General features: G+C 36.1%; 2 protein-coding genes across 2 annotated transcripts; one reads left to right on the top strand and one right to left on the bottom strand.

The window, feature by feature from the left end:
• The first annotated feature begins 911 nt into the window (after positions 1–911).
• On the top strand, positions 912–1,805 carry LOC133695384 (vacuolar iron transporter homolog 2-like). The gene has a single exon (XM_062117358.1). It carries the CDS (start codon positions 1,000–1,002, stop codon positions 1,654–1,656), a length of 657 nt encoding a protein of 218 aa, XP_061973342.1. The 5' UTR covers positions 912–999; the 3' UTR covers positions 1,657–1,805.
• An 11,102-nt stretch (positions 1,806–12,907) lies between these two features.
• On the bottom strand, positions 12,908–15,132 carry LOC133694516 (cytochrome b-c1 complex subunit 6-1, mitochondrial-like). Its single transcript, XM_062116054.1, has 5 exons — positions 14,975–15,132; positions 14,760–14,799; positions 14,084–14,168; positions 13,275–13,364; positions 12,908–13,187 (listed from the first exon to the last, which is right to left on the bottom strand). Coding segments are annotated over exons 2-5 (210 nt in total). The 5' UTR covers positions 14,762–14,799; positions 14,975–15,132; the 3' UTR covers positions 12,908–13,154.
• Between the last annotated feature and the right edge of the window lie 171 nt (positions 15,133–15,303).

The raw sequence follows: 15,303 nt of genomic DNA, 5'->3' as shown, positions 1-15,303 counted from the left end.
TTATATTTTCTCTCTCTAAAAATTACTCACTTAAACATTAAAGAGTTCTTAAATCTATCAAAAAAGATATTTTGCATGTATCATCCACTCTATCTTGTCAGACATTAGACATTATTTATCTTAACTAGACACTATTTACTTTAACTAGAAAGAATAAATCAAATTGTTTGAACAAAAAAAAATTAACTGATTATTCAACATATAAATCTTGCTTCTAAACTATTTGAATTTCTTGGGATCTAATCAATTTGTTACTTATTTTCTTTAATCTTTTTACTTATCCTTCTTTCACGAGAACAGTTTATGATTAATCCTGAATCAAGATCTTCTTTCTTTTATTTAAATTCTTTCACGAGTCACGGGCATTGAATCTTATATAGTTTCCGTACGTGGTGGTTCTTAGGGCACATGCATTTTTCCTTGCTTGATATCGAGGAGATCCGGTTATGGTGATGTATAAGGATATACTTTGAAGGCCGTTGAGGGTAATACATCAAATTACTTTATACGGGAAAAACCCAGCCATTAATATAGTACTATATATGGAAACTATATAATACATCAAAGTACTTTATACGATCGACTAATTATATATGAAGTTCAATTTTCTTTTTCAATTTTTTTTATAAAAGTTTCAGCAAATATCTCTTACTGGTAATTTAATTTTTCTGGTAATTTCTTTTTTTCTAAAGAATTACTAATATATTAAGTATGGTAAAGCATTGCCATACGTTTTCCTGAAATATATACATACTAACATAACCCATAGTTGTGAGAATATATTTAATTGGCAACTACAATAATCTTCTGTTAGATTAAAGCATTTTCTATTGTTAGTGGACATTCCCCACTTTTGCCTTGTCTTCCACAATAGCAAAGATTTTCCTCTATATATACCACTCTTCATGGCGTGTGTCCTCCACACTTCTCCAACCTTCTCCTCTTTCCTATCTGATTATTCTAATAAAATCTTCTTCATTTTCAACCTACTTTTCTTCCATGGCTAGCAACCAAACATCCCTCAATGATGCCAAATTTGCTCTCCCTGTTAGTGATGTTGAGCAACAAGCAGCTTTAGAGATTGAAACCGAGGACTTTGACTACTCAAAACGAGCACAATGGCTACGAGCTGCAGTGCTCGGAGCCAATGATGGTTTGGTCTCCACAGCATCATTGATGATGGGGGTGGGGGCTGTGAAACAAGACCTTAAGGCCATGATACTGACCGGGTTTGCAGGTTTGGTGGCCGGCGCTTGTAGCATGGCAATAGGTGAGTTTGTGTCTGTCCACTCACAACTAGATATTGAGTTGGCCCAAATGAAAAGAGACAGACAAAGAAAAGACACGGAAGAAAGAGAAGAGGGAGAGAATGAGAGTTTGCCAAACCCATTGCTGGCAGCTGCAGCTTCAGCTCTTGCCTTTTCAGTTGGTGCATTAGTGCCATTGCTAGCTGCTTCCTTCATAAGGGAGTACAAGGTGAGGCTAGGAGTCGTGGTTGCGGCAGTAACCTTGGCCTTGATGATCTTCGGGTGGTTAGGGGCTGTGCTGGGCAAAGCACCGGCTGTTAGGTCATCACTTAGGGTTTTGGTAGGAGGATGGCTGGCTATGGCCATCACCTTTGGTCTAACCAGGTTAATTGGATCAAGTGGACTGTGAATTTGCAACATACACACTCCCTTGTCGTTTTTATTTCTTTTTGTGAAAGTAATTTTCTTATGTTTTTTTTTATTTTTGTTTTTTTAAATAGAAAGATGCGAACTCGAAACCTATTCAGAAAATAAAAATATTAATAGCAGTTGACTATAGCTGATCTTTGGCTTTCTGTTCTTCCTTTCTTCTTCTTTTTATCTAGACGGACGTTGTGACACATGGGAAGTAAAGGTGGGTTTGTTGTAACATTAAGGATTAATTAGAAGCCAAGCCAAGGTGGGTTAGCTTCATAAACCTAGTATCTAGCTCTGTGCATGGTGGGTTCGACTAAATATCTAGTTAAAATGTTAAATACAGCAACCACAAAAAAAAAGGGTGTGACCAGCTAATCAGTTGGTAATTGGATTAAACCAATAAACAATAACCAATTCTTGTTTATTAGATTGTTTATTAAACCAATATACAATATACTTGAGCCTTTCTGGATTGTTTATTATATTGAAAAAACTAAATCAGCTTCGTGGGGGTGACATGAAAGTTATTTTCATTTTCTAAAATTAATCAAAATAGAATTGTTTATATTTCCTGGATATATGAAAGGTCTGATTTAAATCAATAAAAATACAATCCAATTAAGTGGTAAAAACCTTGGATTTAAATCTTGACAACTAATATTTAAAAAGAGAAAATATTTTCTTAATTATCAAATCTCAAGCCAACTTCCAATGTTACCATATTAGGACAATGTGAAGGGTTGGTAGACATGATCAAGGACTAAATGGAGGATTGAGATCATTTAAAGTGAAATGGGGATTGAAGTAGAGGCTATATTAATTCCTAAAAAGAAAAAAAAGTCACAAGATTTATAGACTTTTAAGAAGTCGAAGAGGATATAAACTTTGTACTTATTTATTAATTAACGCAATAAAAACGCCCTCATAAATTAACCAAAACATATATATATATATATATATATATATATATATATATATACACACACACACACACATTGGGATTCTATTGTAATTTACGAGTAAAAATATTATTCATTGAAATAGTATTTTTACAATTTTACTCTTATAGATGATATGGCTTGCCATTACTGTACGTTAGGCACTGAGGCTTGGGTCTGCTAATTAATTAAATTCCATTCATGGGTACTTACAACGTGTCCACTCATAATTAAATGTCATTTTTTATCTTCCATTTTCAATTATCCTTGTCTTCCTTAGAAACTTTGAAGAGAATATTAGATGCCAATCTGAACTCTTAATTTGAAGAAGGTGCGTAGTTGTCATGTCCATCAAGGCTCATAACACCATTCAATTATGAGTTGTTTCAGCATTTTAGACATTTTAATTTTTGGTTTTTTTTCCCTGCATTTTGTTAACTAGATGCTTAAGATTGTAAGCAATTTGATGTTATAATAATAATAATAATAATAATAATAATAATAATAATAAGAGGAGGAGGAGGAGGTTTGCTCCCCTGTAGTCTCAGGTTCGAGCCTTGTAGTTGCTCATATCATGGCACTGAAGGTTTACATGGTTGTTAACTTCAGGGCCTGTGGGATTAGTTGAGGTGTGCGAAAGTTGGTCCGGACACCCACGTTAAATTAAAAAAAAACTAATAAGAAGAAGAGGAGGAGAAGGAGGAGGAAGTTTGATCACATGGAAAAATTGTTGTAGCAGACTACATAGGAACATTTATGACTGTATGGATCTAATGATGTGAATAATTTAGGGAAGAAGTAGAAGAAGCAGAGAAGAAGAAGACAATAACGTTGGATAATTATTGGATATCCTTTATTGAATGCCCTCAGGCTTTATATACAGGAATGAAATAACAATAATGCTGGAAAGAAGGAAAGTGATTCCTGAAAGGAATCCTTATTATTTGCTAACAACCTATTCAAACAAACTTGACTCGACTTATTCTATAACAACTTGGCGATAAGCATGATCCACGTCCATGTGCCTCAACGTGCCCCTGCTTCTGTCACAATTCACCTCAGTTGCTATAACGTCGACTATAATACTACGTGTGCACATATCATTCTTGCCCCCTTAACAATCCTTGTCCTCAAGGATAAAAGCAGGGTAGGTCTTGGTAAATCTCCTTACATCCTCCCAAGTGGCATCTTCAACCGGTGCACCCGCCCACTTAACTAAAATCTCAGGCTTAGGACGATATTGCCTTTTGTGAACTACCCTGCGGTCAATGACAGCTTCAGGTTACGGAAGAATAGTTGCAGTTTCTGAAACAGGAGGAAGCTGAGTGATTGTGGGGGGAATGGACCCTAAATATTTGCGTAGCAAGCTAACATGGAATACGTTATGTATTTACGAATCTGAAGGTAATGCTAATCTGTAGGACACTGATCCGACTTTGGCAATGACCTGATAAGGTCCAAAGAACCGCAGAGCTAGTTTCATAGAGCTTCGAAAGGCTACTGAAGTCTGGCGGTAAGGCTGTAGCTTTAGGTACATATAGTCACCAATATCAAAGGAAACATCCTGACGATGTTGATCAGCTTGACATTTCATTCGATTTTGAGCGAGCAAAAGATTTCGTCGTAGCTCACGAAGAATGTGATCTCGATCACACAGGTGCTTATCCACTGCTTGAACCTTAGAGGTGCCAGGAACATAAGATAATAAGCTAGAAGGTGGAACACCGTATACCACCTCAAATGGTGTCACCTTAGTGGAAGAGTGGACATATGTGTTGTAGCTGAATTCTGCCCAAGGAACCCAGTCAAACCAGGTTCGCGGTTGGTCCCCTGCAAAGCAACGTAAATATTATTCTAGGACCCTGTTAACCACTTCAGTCTGGCCATCCGATTGAGGATGGTAGCTGGAGCTCATACATAACTATGTGCCTTGGAATTGAAATAGTGTTCGCCAAAAGGTGCTGATAAATACCTTGTCGCGGTCACTCACAATAGAGGTAGGAATGCCATGCAACCGAACTATGTTGGAGATGAAAGCCTTGGCAACGGTGATGGCTGTATAGGGATGTTTCAATGGAATGTTGTGGGCATACTTAAATAAACGATCCACAACCACTATAATGCAGTTGTAGCCATGAGAGGAGGGTAACCCTTCGATGAAGTCCATGGAGATATCCGTCCAGACTTGGTTTGGCACTGGTAGAGGTTGGAGTAACCCAGCTGGTTTCATGCAATCATTTTTGAAATGTTGACACCTCTCACATTGCTGCAAGAATTTTTTGACTGTGCGGTGCATATTTGGCCAAGAGAAATCTTGCTTTATACGGGCAAGTGTTTTATGGAACCCAAAATGCCCACCAACAGGAGTTGCATGACAATCAATCAAGATCTGTGGAAGGAGAGTGGAGGTGGGACTTAAAAAGACTTTACCTTTTCGGAACCAGACTCCATCTCGCTGGACCATGAATGGGTTGGTTGACTTGAAGTTAGCATAAAATGGTTCCTGCTGCACTTCCTGTTGTAGGGTTGGCCACCAATCTGCTCGCGGAGCAGATATAGATAAAAACTGGAATTCCACCACCCTGAACAACGAATCGGCTCCTTGGTTTTCAATTCCCTTCTTGTACTCAATCACATAATCATACCCCAGTATTTTAGATAGCCAACGTGCTTGTGCTGGTGTAGTTATTCGTTGTTCCAAGAGATATTTAAGACTCCTCTGGTCTGTGCGAACCATGAACGGTTTTCCAAGCAGATATGGTCGCCATTTTTGAATAGCCTTAACGATGGCAAGCATCTCTTTTTCATAGATGGATAAGTTTAAAGAGGAACTCTGTAGTGCCTCACTAAAGTACGCCACTGGTTGGTCTTGTTGGGAGAGAATTGCTCCAAGTCCAATGCCACTAGCGTCACATTCAACCACAAAGCCTTGTGAAAAATCTAGCAGGCGCAGGACTGGGGATGAAGTTAAAGCTGTCTTCAACTTGCGAAAGGCCATATCAGCCTCTTCATTCCATTGGAATCCTTCATTGGTCAGCAATCGGGTAAGCGGTGCTGCTATACTCCCAAAGTGACGAATGAATTTTCGATAATACCCACCCAACCCTAAAAATCCGCGAACTCCCTTTGTTGTTGTCGGTGTAGGCCACTCAATGACCGTTTGTATCTTGGTGGGATCAACAGAAACACCTTGTTCTAAAATGATATGGCCTAGGTAGTCGACTTGTGTAACTCTGAATCGACATTTAGACTCCTTAGCACACAATTCATTGTCTGCCAAAATTTGCAAAACAGTTTGCAAATGAGTGAGATGATCTTCCCATGATGTAGAGTATACCAAAATATCATCAAAGAAAACCAAAATAAATTTCTGGAGATAGGGACGAAAAAGGTCATTCATGAGGCTTTGGAAAGTTGCGGGGGTGTTAGTGAGACCAAATGGCATGACAACAAACTCATAATGCCCTTCATGTGTTCGAAAAGCCGTCTTAGGAATGTCTCCTTTGCGCACCCGGATTTGATGATAGCCGGGCCGTAGATCCAATTTGGAATAGTACCTGGATCCATGCAGTTCATCTAAAAGTTCATCGATCACCGGAATTGGATATTTATCTTTGATGGTAATTTCATTCAAGGCGCGATAGTTCACACAGAATCGCCAAGCTCCATCTGTTTTTTTGACTAGTAAAACAGGTGATGAGAATGGACTATTACTTGGCCTTATCAAATCTGACTTCAAAAGTTCCTGCACCATTTTCTCTATCTCGGTTTTTTGGTAATAGGGATATCTGTAGGGTCTAACACTTACTGGACCTGAATTCGGCTGCAATGGTATATGATGGTCATTGGATCTTTTGGGGGGTAAACTGGTAGGGTGTTAAAAAACATGAGAGAATTTGGAAAGAAGGTTATGCATATCAGGAGGGTGATGTATAGTGTTATTACCGGAACCGGAAAGGATGATTTAAAGAAAAAAACCAATTCCCTGTAGCCCTTGGAACTCTTTGTCTGTGAAAGCTGTGTTGTCTGTGTGTCTTAGTCCATGAAGGGTGTGTGTCTCTCCCTGCCTTTTGTAGCTCATCGTGAGCTTTTTGAAATCCATTTCAATGGGACCGAGGGTTTCAAGCCACTGTACACCCAGCACTAGCTGACAAGTGGTAATTGGAAGAATATAGTAATTGGCAGTGATGGTTTGCCCTTGAATGTTCAGTGTAAAACCTTGGCATTGTCCATTACAGGTAATCTTCTCCCGGTTAGCAACCATGACCTGGAACTGTTTGTTGCGGTTTACTGGCAACACAAACTTGGAGACCACCGCTTGATCGATGAAGTTGTGAGTACTACCTCCATCGATGAGCACTGTTACACTCTTGTTCCTCAAATTGCCCAACACACGTAAGGTTTGAGGGTGTTCAGCACCAGCAATGGCATGAAACGAGATTTCTGGCATGTCTTCAGAGTTCAACATATCTTGAGAATCATCAATGCCTTCCTCAAGGCTCGTGTGGGAAGTGTCTTCGATCATAAACAGCTGAGGACGTTCACAGCGATGACCTGGAATAAATTTCTCATCACAATAGTAACACAGCCCTTTTTCCCTTCGTTCCCTAGCTTCTTGATTGGTTATCCTTCGAAATGATGTTGGAGAAGGAGTTGCTCGCTGTGATGGGGGTGGTCCCAGAACTCCTGCTGCTGAATTGGTGGGCACCCTAAATGTTAGCATAGTGTGTGATGATCGGTTTGGAAAGCTGGCTTTCTTATGTAAGAGATTGCGCTCCTCAATCAGTCGTGCAACTCCAATTGCATCTGCCAATGTGTAAGGCTGTTTGATCTTGACATCGATACGAATATCATCTCGAAGACCGGAAATAAAGCACCCTATGAGGAAACCTTCAGGCAGGTCATCAACTTGATGGGAAAGTCTTTCAAAGGCTTCTTGGTAGGCTGCTACAGTGGTGGTTTGTCTGAGACGTGTGAGTGACTCTGATGGATCCTCATATTCTGTGGGTCCAAAGCGTAGCAAAATTGCTTGGACAAATTCGCTCCACATGAGGGGTCCTCGAAACTTGTTCAGCCATCTATGCCATTGAAGGGCAATTCCATCTAAGTGGAAAGAAGCTAACTGGACTTGTTGAGCAGGTGTAATGTTCTGAAAATCAAAATATTGCTTTGCTTTATACACCTATCCTGTAGGATCATTACCATCAAAACGTGGAAAGGAGAGCTTGAGTTGTGGATGTGGTTGACCATTGGCGTGAAGAGAACGGGAAGTGTGGAATTGTGATGATCCTTCTGGTGCGAATGGGTTGATTTCAGGAGAGTTAGGACTTGGATTTCGGCTGGTGCGAAGAGCTTGTAGTTCAGTTAACACTTCTTGTAAAGCAGAGTTTACCTGATCAAAACTTGATTCATGCCTAGCTAAGGCTTCATTGACCTCGTTGCGGAATTCAGCATTGCTTTTTCCATGAGTGTCCATGATGATAACCAGGCTCTGATACCACTGATGTGAATAATTTAGGGAAGAAGTAGAAGAAGCAGAGAAGAAGAAGACAGTAACGTTGGATAATTATTGGATATCCTTTATTGAATGCCCTCAGGCTTTATATACAGGAATGAAATAACAATAATGCTGGAAAGAAGGAAAGTGATTCCTGAAAGGAATCCTTATTATCTGCTAACAACCTATTCAAACAAACTTGACTGGACTTATTCTATAACAACTTGGCGATAAACATGATCCACGTCCATGTGCCTCAACGTGCCCCTGCTTCTGCCACAATTCACCTCAGTTGTTATAACGTCGTCCATAATACTACGTGTGCACATATCATCTACATAAACAGCCTGCTTTCGACCATCCTTAATTTGCTGAAAGATCACAAAACCCAAGTTAATTATATATAGAACTGTCATCACTTGAATATCTTAATTTGTTTTCTCTAATCAAGTAAAATCTAACATCGGTTAATGTTTTATGTTTGCTTAACTTGTTTTATTTATATACATTTCTTATCTATAATTTAGGATGAATTTCATATTTATCGTTAAATTATTTAAGAGTGCTCACAAATTTCGATGCCACATGTTGTTAATTATATTTAATAAAATGATACAATTGAGAAATAAAATTATTATGATGACATAATTAACATAAAAAAATTAAAATATATAATGGAGACTATCTTAATAGTAGAGTTGTACATTTGAGATTTTTCCCTCCGCTAATAGTTTAATTGACCATGTAGAATCCCTATTAGCTTAGCTTTGAATTAAATTAGGAGCTCTCAATATCTCGCTGGTTTACCTAGATTTTTTTTTAATATAAAAATAATATATACTAAGATGAGGGAAGCTTTTTTTTTAAAAAAAAAAAATTATTAATTCAATTGTGTTTAATAAACTTGAATAATTCAAATAATATGAACAAAAAATACAATAACAGCAAATAATTTTAAAAACAAATTAACAGTAAAAAAAGACAAAAAAAAACCTAACTTGAGCTTTTCACTTGAAGATGTATAAAATTGAGTTTTGTTTTCAAATTATTTATTTATTTTTAATATAAGTATATCAAAACTATCATAAACACTAAAAAAATATTTTTCAAAGCACTGAAAAGCAAAAACAAAATCACTCTCAAACACACACAAATCAAATCTAAGCATTTGACTTTTTTATTTTTTGAAATATATTTGTGTGTACAAAAAATATCTGAGCTAAAAAACCAGATTCACGAATCATTTTCAAGGTTTTTATCCCGTAAATGATGGTGGTGTAGAACTTGTGTTTATTATTGGTGCAGTTGCTTTTTAAAAGTATTTATGTTTTTCAATTGAAGATGTATTACAATATATATATATATATATATATATATATATATATATATATATATATATATTATTTTTTTACATTAACACATTAAAATCATTTAAAAATATCAAAAAATCATCAATTTAATGTTTTTTAGACAAGAAATAATTTAAAAAATACTTTAAAAAACAAATTATAACATGAAAAAAACATCGATTGAACATTATTATATATACCACGCTTATTAACTACCTTTTCTTTAATGCAAACCATGATACTTGGAAATGCTATTGAATTTTTTATTACTATTACAATGAAAACTAAAATAATTGATGTTTTTATCATTTATCACTTTACAAAGCATTATTTAAATTGAAATTTTTTTGTTAAATAATATTTTTACTGATCATTTGAGTTATTTTTAGACTTATCAAATTAACCGGATTACACATCAGAATAAATCTAACATGATTTAATTTTTTTTTATTAAAAATATATTAACAACATCTAAAAATTTCTTTTTATATTAAATAAAATAGATCCGAGTTGCATCCTAATGCTTGCAATAATTAATTACTATATTTTTTTTCAAGTTGCTTGCTGGTAATTTATATTCCTATGGTCAATTTAATATATTGCCGTTAAGACTTGCAAAAGTGTGCCCATTTCATAGCATGATATTTGTAGCAAAGAACTGAACTAATTAATTAAGGCATATATAGTTTTGAAAAGTATTATATAAAAAATGTGCATATCAACTTAATTTGCAGGAATTGCTACGGTTCAAATTAAATACCATGGAGCAGCAGGATTCATTACTATAAGCAATCCAACGGCTGGACCTGGCCAATTTAGTGCATCTGATTTCAATTGATGGATGATCATATGGTATATATGTCCTCCAACACCCTTCTTTCTTAATTATCATTTGATCCCTACATTTGACCTTTCAAATTAAATACTCTTGTTCCTCCCATTCTCGAAGAAGGTAGGAAAATAATTCCATGCATGTTTTTTCTGCATGTTAACATGGATCACAGCCTGCTTAAGTGGCGTGGCTACATTTAGAGTTTTGTTAATGTATCCGGCCTGTTTTCTATCACGGTTTTGCACTCATTCATTGTTCTGGTTTTGTGCAAACAAATCCCATCATACCACTTGATAAGGTCCTTGGGCCAGTTTCTGCTGTTCGTGGACCACAGTACTATGTGAAACTTGCAGTAACAAATCTAGCACGGGGTATCATATTACACCTTTTCAATATTTAGAACAGGAAAAAAAAATCATCAGTTTTACTCGACATTTTGAATGTTAAAATGACATTATTTTCCTTCGAGATCCTCATCCATTTCCATTCGTGTGCGAATTGTAAAATGTAACATTTATAAGAGATTTTTTAAATGTTCTACAACAATTTTCGTGTGTCAGACACAATCAATTAGCCTCGGTGAGTTCTGGAATTGCCAAAAATAAATAAGCAACAAATTAGAAGAAGGAAAACCTGCATTATTTTTTGTTAATATTGATAGGAATTCGGATATAACTAATTATAATACGACTTTCTTACTCACTGGGATTGCCATTTCGCTGCAGGATGATAAATCAACCGAGAACTGGTTGCTTTGGTATGGAGAAAGTGGTGGAGAAGTTGGGTACTGGCCGAGCAAACTATTCACCAATCTGAAAGATAGTGCAGATGTTCTTCGACGGGGAGGAATGGTTTATAGTAGCACACAACAAGTGCCACAAATGGGAAATGGGGACGATAAATTTACACGTTCTGAGATGTTTATATCTTGGCCTAAAAAATTAATCTCCCCTACCCAACAAAATAGCAAGCAAAGAACTTTTATTATTATTATTAACATAAATATCTATGCCAGACTAATTCTATAAGTCTTAAAGTTAACGACTATATAAATTTTTACTGGTTCTGAAGTTTATGAAACTCGAATTAATGATTTGTAGAGAACAAATATAAAACGTGACCGGTTCACTTTAGAATTAACAATACATTTGAATTGCTGGAATGTTTGCTTGAGTTGTCAGCGGAATGGCATCCGTCTAAGCCTACTGTACCTGGAAAAGGTTCTCAACCTAATAACCATGTGTCAATCCTGATTATATAGATCATCCTGGACTTATAGAGTTCGGATGGGCATGAATTGTGATGGAACTAGAATTAAATACTGTAAGTTATATTCTTGAAATGGGGCAGACAAGTTCATGATCATTTTGAAAATACCTGCCATACCTTCTTTGCCGCTCCTCTGTGAGATAAACTCTAGCGTGTGAAGCACAAAAGTTCATGAAAAACAGCAATTGCAGGATGTCCAAGGTAACAAATAGAATCCGTGTAATTCTAATTAGGAATACCTTAACGGCCACATTCTGGCCTCTCCAAGCATAATCAACAGAGGTAGCTTGTTATGCTCGATAGCAGAAATACGGCCAATCTTAATAAATCCCCTTTCATCAATGCACAATGGACTACCAACATGTGTGGGAAAAAAAAGGCACATATTATCAGAGGACTAATGCTCATTTGGGAATCTAGAAAATCATCAGCTTTTTACAAAAAATAAAAAAAAAAAATCAAATGCTCATTTGGGAATAATGAATGATAATTGTTCATGAGAGAGCAACGATAATTGTGATCATTTTTGCCTAATTGTTTGTCCAACTATGGGATACTTGTACGTACTTGAAGATTATATTATTCGTTTTGACCCATGATTATAATTTTTCTTAATTTCTATACTTTTTCTTGTGTGATTGTGTGATACTTTCATTCCCTTTTTTTTTGGGTGAAAGATGCTTGGTTGCATTTTTATATCCGAAGTATGTACAGTCTATTATATTATTCTATGTCGAAATAAAATAAAATAAAATAAAACATATTGTTAGACAATTCGTCCATCTTTTACAGTTATAAAATCCGTACCTTTTTACTTTTCTGCCGCCATATGTTGGCTAAAGGAAGAAGTACAATACACAGGTAAAGGACCCCATTATGTTATGGACAAGGAAAGAAATGAAGGGGGAAAAAACCCAAAGAAAACAATAGGGGCTTGTCCACTTAAATGTTTTTTTTCTAACAAAAAAAAAATAATTTAAGAATAAAATAGCCGATTGCTAATTCAATTCATTTTCACAAGTATTTTAAATAATAAAATTAAATTAAATTTTATAATTTAATATTTTATTCAAATATAAAAATTGTAATATATTATTTAATTTCACTAGAGGACTATGAACTAATTGCCGTAGGAGCGCAGGCAAGTAGATAAATTAATCCATTAAACAGTATATTATCCTACTTAGTTCCTTTTTTTCTCTAATGAAATATTCATTTACCCCAAAAAAAAATAATAATAACTGGCTTTTGGAATTTGTTGAAAGGCACTTTCAAGTGAAAATAATATGAGGGCAAACATCAATGAAGCAAGAATTGCTGCTTTGAAACCCTAAACCCTAGCTGACAAGAATAAAACATTATTGTTCCAAACATGATTGCCCGTAGTTACAGCAGGGCAGAATCACTCCTTTTATTGACATTTTTATGCAGTCTTCCAAGTCCATCTAAAAGAATCCTCTGTTATTCCAATTCAAAAGGTTTTCCTCATCAAAATGAGGAAGGGTTGGCACGAATCAGCCAAATAACATCTGAGAAATGTCAACTAGGGTAGCAAAGCAAAACATACGGATAGGAAATGAAAGTGGTGTCCTGACAGCTTCCATATCACTTCAGTTTAGAGAGTAGCTTTGGTGCAACCTGCATATTCCAAAATGTTGAATTCTGCATATGAATCAGACCAATAATAATCCAAGAAAGCATTACGAAATGAAAAGAAAAACTTACGCATTTATCAATACAGAACCAGTAGTCAAAGTACTGCCCTGTACAATGTTTCTGGCTGCTGTCATCTCCTTCAACTCTCTTAACACATGCCTGTAATAAGTGGAACATAATCATACTTGAGGTGGCAAAACATATACTCAAGCTGAAAAACATCCAACCAATAGCATGTCAATACAGTAGTGACCATTGAATCTTGATCATATACTGCCAGAAACAAGCTAGCACCCACAGGGTTCACTGTACAGCGTATCCACATGACCATTACCACCAACAAAAAAACAAAAAATTATCTCTCTTGTTAAGCAGCAAAAGCTTGAACATTGAATCTTGATTATATACTGCCAGAAACAAGCTAGCACCCACAGGGTTCGCTGTACAGCGTATCCACATGACCATTACCACCAACAAAAAAAACAAAAAAATTATCTCTCTTGTCAAGCAGCAAAAGCTTGAACATTAGTTAAAACAGTTAGTTTCATGGCCTAAAGTTCTTATATGTATGCATGTATGTAGCTACAAATCATGACCCAGAATTAGTGAACTGACATATAAAACAATCAGTAGCGTCATTTCTATTAGTTCCTGACACAGTTTTCAGTAATTGTGTAATGCATAAAACAGTTGCATTAGGGAAGTTTCAGGAAGTATAACATCTAAGAGCCTTGGAGAGTATTGGATATCATGCTGGTGGCCAGAAGACACAGGAACAAGCATCATATACATTAGATAAGAAGACAAAGGAACAAGAGAGAGAGAGAGAGAGAGAAGGCAAGCAAAAGGAAATAAGTTAAAATGTGAAAGTGCTTCACCTCATATTCAAGTAGAGGCTTCACACACTTAGGCTTGCAAGAGTCCTCAAGATACTTCTTTTGATCAACGAGTTCTTCGTCCGCCCTAAATATAAATAATGAGAACAACAAGCACATACAAAGGGTAAGACATGAGAAAACTTTGAAATGCAACACAAAAAGCTATGCGAGTAGATAAAGCTCATTATTGACTCTAGCAGCACAGGTAAAAGCATGCTCGTGAATTTAGCATCCGTGTCATTGTGTATGAGAACATAATTTTGGCCCATGCAACATCCAATTACAGATGAAATTCTTGGTTTAAAACCAATGAAATTATATCTTCCAAACTATACATTTAAACCAGAGTGAAAATACTTAAATGCATGAACCAGCCTTTAATAGTTCGTTAATAAAAAAAAAAAAAGAATTTTTATAGGTCCACAAAATCCCAGTTTATGGCAGTTAAACTATATCGGGCACCATACAAAGGATGACAGCAATTTGTTTCCCTACAGCATTTATCCATATAAGCAACCTTAAACCTGAGATCAAGACACCGGCACTGAACGGCTGTCTCCACGGTGGTTCAATTTCAGAAATGTGCAAAAACACAACAGGTGAGGTAAAAGCACATCAAAATTATAACACACTTAGCAGTAACTTAAAGGCACGAAAAGTGGAGCCAAATACTTACATGTAATAGAATTAAGATATGACAATTCGCGGTGTTCCCTCTGTAAAAGACGGCAAATGATTTATTTATTTATTTTAGATACGGAGATTAATAGCCAGACCTTGGAATTTTAGAAATGCTGATTTATTTATTTATTGTAAATCAGAATCGGAGAAAGAAATTGAATGAAACACAAAAGAGATTTGAATGAATGAATGAGAGCTAAAGAAGCGTACCTCTGGTTAGTGTTAGTGGGGGAGAGAGATAGATAACAGAGATCGGCGGCGTGATTGTTCGTTGTTCGATTTTGAAAATAATGCCTCTCCTGATCTTAGTTTGCTAGTTACTGCAGGAGATTCTGGCCTGGACTGGGCCCGTTCTTTTTGGGCCATGAATGGGCTCCTTTTTACAGACGACGTTGTCCGAGTATTTCGCATCTGGAAAATTTAGAGGGTTAGGACGGACTTGGGACTGATTTGCAACTTGATTAGGTGGTTGAGTGTTCACGGTGTAGCTGCTGGGATGCGTTTGGAATTATAATAATAAATTAATAATAATAATTTAA

The sequence above is a fragment of the Populus nigra genome, chromosome 5, assembly GCF_951802175.1.
Source record: "Populus nigra chromosome 5, ddPopNigr1.1, whole genome shotgun sequence".
Classification (NCBI taxonomy): domain Eukaryota; kingdom Viridiplantae; phylum Streptophyta; class Magnoliopsida; order Malpighiales; family Salicaceae; genus Populus; species Populus nigra.
Note: the sequence above shows the minus strand (reverse complement) of the source record. Positions and strands in the feature narration are given on the sequence as shown.

Excerpts from the sequence above, each read along its gene's own strand:
- LOC133694516 (XM_062116054.1), bottom strand. Across the intron at positions 13,365-14,083 it reads AGCCTCTACTTGAATATGAG|GCATGTGTTAAGAGAGTTGA; the intron begins GTGAAGCACTTT and ends CACTTATTACAG. Across the intron at positions 13,188-13,274 it reads GGTTCTGTATTGATAAATGC|GTTGCACCAAAGCTACTCTC; the intron begins GTAAGTTTTTCT and ends TGGAATATGCAG.
- LOC133695384 (XM_062117358.1), top strand. The coding sequence starts at position 1,000 with ATGGCTAGCAACCAAACATCCCTCAATGATGCCAAATTTGCTCTCCCT.